General features: G+C 41.0%; 1 protein-coding gene across 1 annotated transcript in view; it reads left to right on the plus strand.

The window, feature by feature from the left end:
* ZDHHC13 (zinc finger, DHHC-type containing 13) overlaps positions 1–4,137 on the plus strand; it is a 67,883-nt gene extending 63,746 nt beyond the window's left edge. The window contains exons 16-17 of the mRNA XM_006865811.1: positions 908–1,005; positions 3,553–4,137. Of these exons, the coding sequence (XP_006865873.1) occupies positions 908–1,005; positions 3,553–3,691 (237 nt within the window). The 3' untranslated portion in view covers positions 3,692–4,137. The remainder of the gene's footprint in view (positions 1–907; positions 1,006–3,552) is intronic.
* Positions 4,138–8,727: the final 4,590 nt, after the last annotated feature.

An 8,727-nucleotide genomic window follows, 5' to 3' on the forward strand; every position in this document is an offset into this window, starting at 1 on the left:
GGGTACAGCACAGTGTACTCAGGGTACAACATGGTATACTATATATACACATAGTGTACACATAGTGTACTCAGGGTACAGTATATGTACAATCTGCTGTACCCTAAGCATTTTAATGAGAATAATGTCCCCACAGACAGGCCTCTCTCTGCCTGGCTAATGTTACAAAGCTCTTTTAGGGCTGCTGAGTCCTAAACCCTACACAATAATCCTGTGCAATAATACTACACAAGAAGTGCCTCAGCCTGAAGGCACCCGTGTCTAGCTCAACAATCCTATCTCCCCCAATTGAGTGCCTAGAGGCGCCCCACTGTATAAGCAAGGCTATACTTGCTCTGTGGACTTGGAAGCCTGCCGCTGAATCAAGTGCTCTGCCCCTTGGTTGCTGCTTCTCTGCTGGGGTCACAGCTTTCTGTTCCTGGGTCAGGGGAGTTCAATGAGCAGGGAGCTCAGGGTCCAGAGGATGAAATCCCCGCTTCCTGTTTCTGAGGTGGCTCGTTTTATACCCATGCTAAAGTTTCAGAATTTTGCAGTAAAAGTTAACTTTGTTAACATCCATAGATGAATCATGTCATCCTATCAGTAGCTTATCCTACCGTCTCTTACCCAGACCTATCAGGAAAAGTGTCATTTGGTGCGAGTTTACAAAGACTAAGGCTATAAGGGACATAGTAAATAATTCATTGCACCACAGTTAGTAAAAATCAGATAAAAAAAAAAAAATTCAACTACTGTGCTAACATAGAAGAGTACAGTGTATAGCTGCTGAACCTATGCCCTGGCTAAGGTCCCTAGAAAGACTTATCTTTGGGGATGCGCTAAATATTTGCCTTTTTGCTGATGTCCTAGCAAGAGTGATGGAGCCATAATGAAGTGGTGTTTTCATGAACCTCCCCATCTTTTTCAGATTGCTTTTCTTGGCCTGACGTCCCATGAGAGAATCAGTCTGCTGAAACAGAGCAGGCATATGAAACAGACTTTGTCCCTCAGGAGGACACCGTACAAGTACGTAAGAGATACTCATCAATACATCCTATGGAAGATCTCAGCCTAGTCACAGGGTTTCCAAACTAACCTGCTCCCACCCCTCTCCCCCTCCCCCACTCCCAATGACTGTGCTTCTCTTTAAAATTGCCACCTGGCAGGGTTATCCAAATCCCTTACAAACTTCAGTGACCACAGGGGCCAGGGGGTAGAGTTGTTAGCAGATACTACCCATGGTCATAAGCCCCAAGGTGGTGAGAATGTAGAACTTGGTCTACTAGACTTGATACACAGGGAAAGTGACTTTGAAGTCTTGCCAAGATGGGCAATCTCTCTAATCAAGCTACATGGTCACAAGGTTGCATGTTTCTGGCATGAAATTAAGGGAAGATAATTAACATGCCAGCCACAAGACTCTCTGTAGAAAGCATTAGATGATGAGTGTTGCCAAGATTTTCAGCCTTGCTTTCTGTCACCAGTAACTGTTTCAGCCCAGTGTTTACAGTGCCCATCTGTGTCAGAGAGGCAAGTTTTTCAGGCTTGGGTTATTTTCCTCCCCAGGGCAGTGCTTATATGAAACCTGCCCTTAGTTTAAAATGAGAGCATTGGTAGGAAGGCTGCCATCTTATGATAAGGAAGAGCAGACTTTGAAGCTTATCTCTCTGCCACATGTATCGGGGTCGTGGGGGCTATAAGTGCTACTGAGGTGACCCAGAGCCTTCAGGATTTGAACACTCTCCACATTATCTCCTCAACAGTTTATTTTAAAGCAGAATCATGGTACAAGATGAAGCTGTTAGGCTGTTAGATGAGGGAATCAGAGCCTGGAAGATGACTACAATGTGTATTTCAAGGAGAGAAATTGACTTAATTGGAAAGAGAAGGCTAAAGCTTTGGATGTGGAGCAATGGTGGTTTCAGATTGGCATGATATTAACTCTAAGGGGTCTGATAAAAAGAATAACTGTGACTCCAAAAAAGTAGGGAACCTTTGTGATCAAAGTGGGATTTTCAATAGGGCCTTGGGCACAGTGGAGATGGAGACGAGTCTGTGTTAAAGGACAGAGGTGAGAAAGCTGGAACACACTTGGGAATTGATGAGGAATGGCAACACGGACTTAGGGAATTAATGGCAAAGCATTAGAGATGCTTTGAATCTAGTTATCTAAACTCTGCTCAATCAAAGGTTTTGTTTTTCTTTTTTTGTTTGTTACTTTTACTCACTAACCACTTTTGAGCCAGACCCATACATTTCCAACCTGTGTGCTTTGCCACACCATCAATTCCAAGAGTCAGTTCTCTTAGGTTGATGCTTTCTGGGCAGTGCTGACCCTTTCTTGACCACTCTCATTAACAGCAGCAACATGATAATCATCCTTTTGTATAGATTATGTAGGAGGTGGGTTAGGCAATTAAGAGATAGGGTCTATGCTCATGACTGGGATAGGTAGTAATACTTCGGGAATTTAATGGAGAAAAAAGAATGCTGAAGACTTTTGAAGTCAGGAAGGTTCCAAGGAAGAAATGAACTTTGATCTGGGCCATGAGAACTGGTGTAGGTCTTAAAAGAATAAGGGTTATCATGAAAGAAGGGTGGGGGGAGTATGAATCACAGAGGAGAAGAATGACCCAAGCAGTTATGATCATGGGGAAAATAGAACCATAGTGGCTGGAGAGGCAGTTGATTAAGATGGTTTTGGGGAGTTAAAAATTGAAGGTTTAGGGTTTTGGATGCAAAAATGAGGAACTTGGCTTTGAGCCTGTGGAGAGAGGAGAATCTTTAAAGGTTTGGTGTAGAAAATGAGGGACTATCAACGTAGCAGTGTTTTTGGATGTAGACCATCTCCAAGGACTACCTAGACAGTCTCTTCATGACAGAGCAAAAGGGAATCCATTTTACATAAGGTAAGTAAGAGAGCTGCTTATAAAGTTTAGAAAACAGTCCATCTTTTCTATTGTGAATTGGATGAAGTGTTTACAGAGTAGCTCAGTTTTCCACTCAACAGTTCATACATTTTCATTTCATCTCATTTATTGATTGCAATCCCTACAACGTAACATCACTTATTCCACTTCCTCCCTGGGTTTCCTCTTTCCATTCCTCCTACTTTCCTAACCCTTATGACCATTGTCCTTGGGTAAATGCTGCCCTTTTGATCTCAATTGCTTGATTATTCTAAGTTGTGTTATCATTCTCTTTTTAGACCTATTTTTTGGCTGAAATTTGAGCCATGGGGTGACAAAGTCTGAATTAGGACAGTGGGAATGGAAAGAAAGAAACAAGGTGGACATTCCAGTGATTGGGGAATCCAATGTGAAATTAGGACAGAAAGCTTAATTAAATTACTGGGTAACAGCCTAGAAATTACAAAATAGAGATTCAGTTCCAGAAATGGAAGTAGGCTTCTGTTTTAGGGTCCTTTAATAAGCTTAGGAACTGTGGCTGATTCCTGTAGGATCTTCAAAGGACATTGTAGACTGTAGTTTCTTAGTGAACTTTATGGTATAAATAAATGTCAAGAGCTGTTAGAAGCAGGAAATACAGTGAAACGTGTTCTTTTCTTGGCAGCCTTGGATTCACACAGAACCTTGCAGATTTCTTTCAGTGTGGCTGCTTTGGCTTGGTGAAGCCCTGTCTAGTCGATTGGACATCACAGTACACCATGGTCTTTCATCCAGCCAAAGAGAAAATTCTTCGCTCAGTTTGAAGAACACTTCCCAGCACCTTCGCTCTGATTTGTTTTTGTTTGTAATGATGCCTGTGGTCTGAAAGTGAAGTGAAGATTTAGACTTCACGTAAGCCCAAAGGAAAACACAGGTGGTTTTAAAAGCCATTTGGAGAAAACGAAGTTCTTGAGAAAGGCACTGCACTGTTTTAGATTTGGCAAGATGGAGAATCTTGGCACACATCTAAAACACTTTTATATTTTTCACCAAAAAATGCCAGTCACTTTTTTTGGACATAACATTCCCTAATTATGGGTAAAGTGGAGTATTTTCTGATACTGTATTGGCTGTATCAAAATAGTTCTATTCTTTAAACTTGTAATTTTTGATAAATTATTTGTCTTTGTTATATCTTTAAATATGTAAAATATATTTAAATATATGTGTCTGTTTTACTTTCACATAATAAAAAATTTTTTTGTAGTTGGGATTTAGTTTTTGACATGTAACATTTACATAATCTTAAAAACATGTGTTCAGAGCATAAAGAAACAATTCCCAATCCCAGGAAGAGTTGAGTTCGCTCTTAACACCGATAAAAGCCAGTCCACGGGAGAAAGATGAGGCTTTCTGCTCCCATAAAGATTTACAGGGTTGCTGTGAGTCGGAATCAACTCCAGGGCATGTAACCACTACCACCACCACAAGGAAGACCAGTTAATACCACTGTAGTTCAAATTTACACACTAAGCACTAACACCAATGATGAAATTGAAGAATTCTACCAACTTCTTCAGTCTGAAATTGATCAAACATGAAATCAAGATGTATTAATAATTACTGGTGATTGGAATGCAAAGGTTGGAAACAAAGAGGAAGGATCAGAAGCTGGAAAATAAGACCTTAGTGATTGAAACGATGCTAGAGATTGAATGAGAATTTTGCAAGACCAGTGACTTTTTCATTGCAAATACCTTTTTAACCAACATAAAAAATGACAATACACATGGACCTCACCAGATGGAATACACAGAAATAAAATTGACTACATCTGTGGAAAGACAGAGGAAAAGCTCCATATCATCAACCAAAACTATGCCAAGGGCAGACTGTGGAACAGACCATCAATTGCTCATATGCAAATTCAGGCTGAAGCTAAAAGAAAATTAAAACAAGCCCACGAGAGCCAAAATGTGACCTTGAACATATCTCACCTAAATTTAGAAATCATCTCAAGAACTGATTTGATGCCTTATACACTAAAGACTGAAGACCAGAAGAGTTGTGGGATGACATCAAAAACAGAGAGAAAGAAAGCAAAAGGCCATTAACAAGGCAAAAAAAGGAAAAGACCAAAATGGATGTCAGAAGAGACTCTGAAACTTGGTTCTCTAGTGTAGAGATGCTAAAGCAAATGCAAGAAATGAGGTAAAAGAGCTAAATAGAAAATTTCAAAGGTCAGCTTGAGAAGACAAAGTCAAATATAACAAAACATGCAAAGATCTGGAGTTAGAAAATCAAAAGGGAAGAACACCCTCAGCATTTCTCAAGCTGAGGAAACTGAAGCAAAAATTCAATCCTGGACTCGTGGTAAAATATTGAATGATGCAGAAAGCATCAAGCCAAGATGGATACACAGAGTTAGTGTACCAAAAAGAAATGATTGATGTTTCAACCATTTCAAGAGGTAGCATATGATCAAGAGCCAATGATAACAAGGATGGGTAACTTAGACATTGGCTACCCAAAATGGGAGGCGGGGGGGCGGCTACAAAGGCAAGAAGTGACTGGCTTACAAGCTTTCAATAGGGAATCTAGTTCCAAAGGGTAGGGGTAAAGGTAGAATCTCCACTGAGGTGTTTCCAACCTGTCTGGATGGGGCTGATAAAAGGTGATGGGGATAAGACTCTTGTGGTTCAACAGGGAATGATTGCAATCATGACTGACTGTGAGGGTTGGAAAGGTAAAAGGTAGACGTTTTATAACAAAAGGAGGGGAGTGGTTGATTTTGCAGTCCAGGAGCGGAGGTCCCTGGGACCATCAAGGGAGAAGAGCGGAGTGTGGGACCCTATCCAGAGAAGCAGTGATGCCAGGGATGGAGGCAGAGACGATGACATGGAGAGAAAGAGTGGCTTGGGACTCTAGACTCAGGGAGGGAGAGGGCCTGTGTGCTGTCGGCCGGGGGGCAGGCACACAAGAAGTACCCTTTGGTTGGTGGTTGATGCATGCAGGGGATCGGATCGTAATCATTGCCATGAAACAAAATACGATAGGATGAATGTAAAGATAATGTTCTCCCATGTAAACTATCACATAATTCACAATAAAAACTTATTTTTATTAAAAAAAAGTCAATATGGAAGGAAGAAAAGTCGAAGGTGCATTGAAGGCATTGGCAAAGAGCAAGCTCAGGAAATTGATGGAATACAAATTGAAATCTTTCAACCAACTAATGAAGCACTGGAGGGATTCATTCATCTATGCCAAGAAATTTGGAAGACAAACTACCTGACCAACAACCCAGAGGATATCCATATTTGTGCCCATTCCAAAGAAAGGTGACCTGACAATGTGGAAGTCATTGGACAATATTAAAATCTCAGACAAGTAAAGTTTTACTAAAGATAATACAAAAATGGTTGCAACCATACATTGACAGAGAACTTCCAGAGGTTTATGCTGGATTCAGACAAGGGCATGGAATGAGGGATGTCATTACTGATGTCAGATGGATTGTGGCTGAAAGCAGAGAATACCAGAATGATGTTTCCCTGTGCTTTATTGACTACGCAAAGACTTTTGATTGTGTGGCTCATGACAAGCTATGGACAACATTGCAGAGAATGAGTAATCCAGACAATTGTGCTCATGAGGAACCTGTACACAGACCAAGAGGCAGTTGTTTGGAACAGATTAAGGGAATACTGAATGGTTAAAATTAGCCAGGGTTGTATTCTTTCACCATACTTATTCAGTCTGTATGCTTAGCAAATAATTTAAGAAGCTGGATTATATGAAGAAAAATGTGGCTTCAAGTTTGGAGAAAGATTTATTAATCTGTGATATGCAGATATTACAAGCTTGCTTGCTGAAAGTGAAGAACACTTAAAATACTTTCTGATGAAGATCAAAGACCATAGCCTTCTGTATGGGTTGCATCTCTATATAAAGAAGACAAAAATCCTCAGCACTGAATAGACAGCATTGATATAAATGGAGAAAAGATTGAAGTTGTCAATGACTTCATTTTACTTGGATCAACCATCAACACTCAAACAGCAATCAAGAAATCAAACGATGTATTCCATTAGACATAATCTCATCCTGTTTCTTGATGGCATATATGGTCTATATGCCAAAACCTCCAGATTTTTATCCCCAGTGTAGGCTTCCTTCTCAAACTCCAAACTGTTTTTGACATATCCACTGAAATATCTAATAGGTATCTCACATCTACTGAGTGTTGTGTTGTAGGATGATCACTGGACTGCTAACCATATGATCATTAGTTGAAACTCACAAACCACTTCCTGGAAGCCCTCCATATACAAGGTCACTATGAGTTGGAGTCGACTCAATGGCATTCAACAACAACATGTCCAAAATTGGAATTGAACTTCCAATTTCCACTGATCTTCAGATACTACAGTGGGTTGGATAGTGTTCCCCCAAAACTTATGTGTTTCCTGGAACCTCAGAATGTGCCCTTATTTGGTGTCATTTTAGATATAACATAAAAGACATACTGGGATTGTTAAGTGCCGTTGAGTCAGTTCCAACTCATAGCGATCATTTATAGTGTTTCCTAGGCTTTAAACCTTCCCAGAAGCAGAAAGCCTCATCTTTCTTCAGTGGAGCGACTGGCAGGTTTAAACTGCAGACTTTGTGGTTTACAGTCCAGTGCTTATCGTATGTAGCCACCATGTAACAATTGGGCCTTTAATCCAATACAGCTGGACTGGTGTTCTCATTATAAGGAAAGTGTTGCAGAAACAGATGGACACAGAAGGAAGACAGCCTTGTAAAGATGGAAGCAGGAATTGGAGTTACACTACCACAAGCCAGAAGCTAGAAGAGGAAATTAAGGGGCACCTTCTAGGGGATCTAGAGGGAACATGGCCCTACCAACACCTTAATTTTTTAATTTTGGCTTCCAGAACTGTGAAAGAATATATTTCTGTTGTTTTAAGCCACCTACTTTGTGGTACTTATGCCAGTCCTAGAAAACTAAGTAAGCTGATAACCCTGGCCCAAATCTCAGTCATTTAACACAGTAAGGATTTTGAACTCACAGTTGGCTGTTAGGTGTCCTGCCATGCGGGTATCTGAGCTACTTTCCATCTAGTAGCTCCACCATTGTCTAGGGCTTCAGTGTCCACTGCGTCTTGTGCATCCAGAGAAGTGGAAAGAAAGAATGGAAACTAAACTCTCTTCCAAGACTTCTTGGAGGCTAGGCCTCCCACTTTCCAAGCTCAGTGCCATGTCCCAGTGTCGACATGTCCGAAGGGGCCTGGGAACTGTTGAAAACAGGGTGCTCAGTAGGAAGAGGAGCAGCATGAATATCGTGGTGCCACAAGAAGGTTGTCTTTGTTTTGTTTTTAACTTTGTAAATTACTTCTCTGAAGTATATAATAAACTCTTCCTTTAAATTCTAGCCACATTTGCATTTGTTCTGACTGTTCTCTCCGACTTCATTCGCTCAATAAATGTTTGTTAGGTACACTATATGTCAAGTACTGTGAATCTCAGCATCTCACACTCTAACCAAGAGGCAGATGGGAATTCAAGTGCTATGCTCATTATATACCCGCTGTGGGGTCACAGAGGTGGATTATTTCTGCTCAGGGAGTGAGGGAAAGCTTTGCAGAGAAAATGACATTTGACCTATGACTTTATTAATAAGAGTTTATAGACGAAGGAGCTGGGTTAGGAGTGATGACAGAGGAGCTTCTATATTCCAGGCATTTTGGGAAGAAAGAGCATTAGTGAAGTCATGATAGGGAGAATGCCCCCCCTCACCCCACCCCCACTGAAGCCACATGGCGGCTCGTGACGGGCTGCTAACCTAGAGCTTGAC

Source organism: Chrysochloris asiatica, unplaced genomic scaffold, assembly GCF_000296735.1.
Source record: "Chrysochloris asiatica unplaced genomic scaffold, ChrAsi1.0 scaffold00083, whole genome shotgun sequence".
In the NCBI taxonomy this organism is placed as follows: Eukaryota; Metazoa; Chordata; class Mammalia; order Afrosoricida; family Chrysochloridae; genus Chrysochloris; species Chrysochloris asiatica.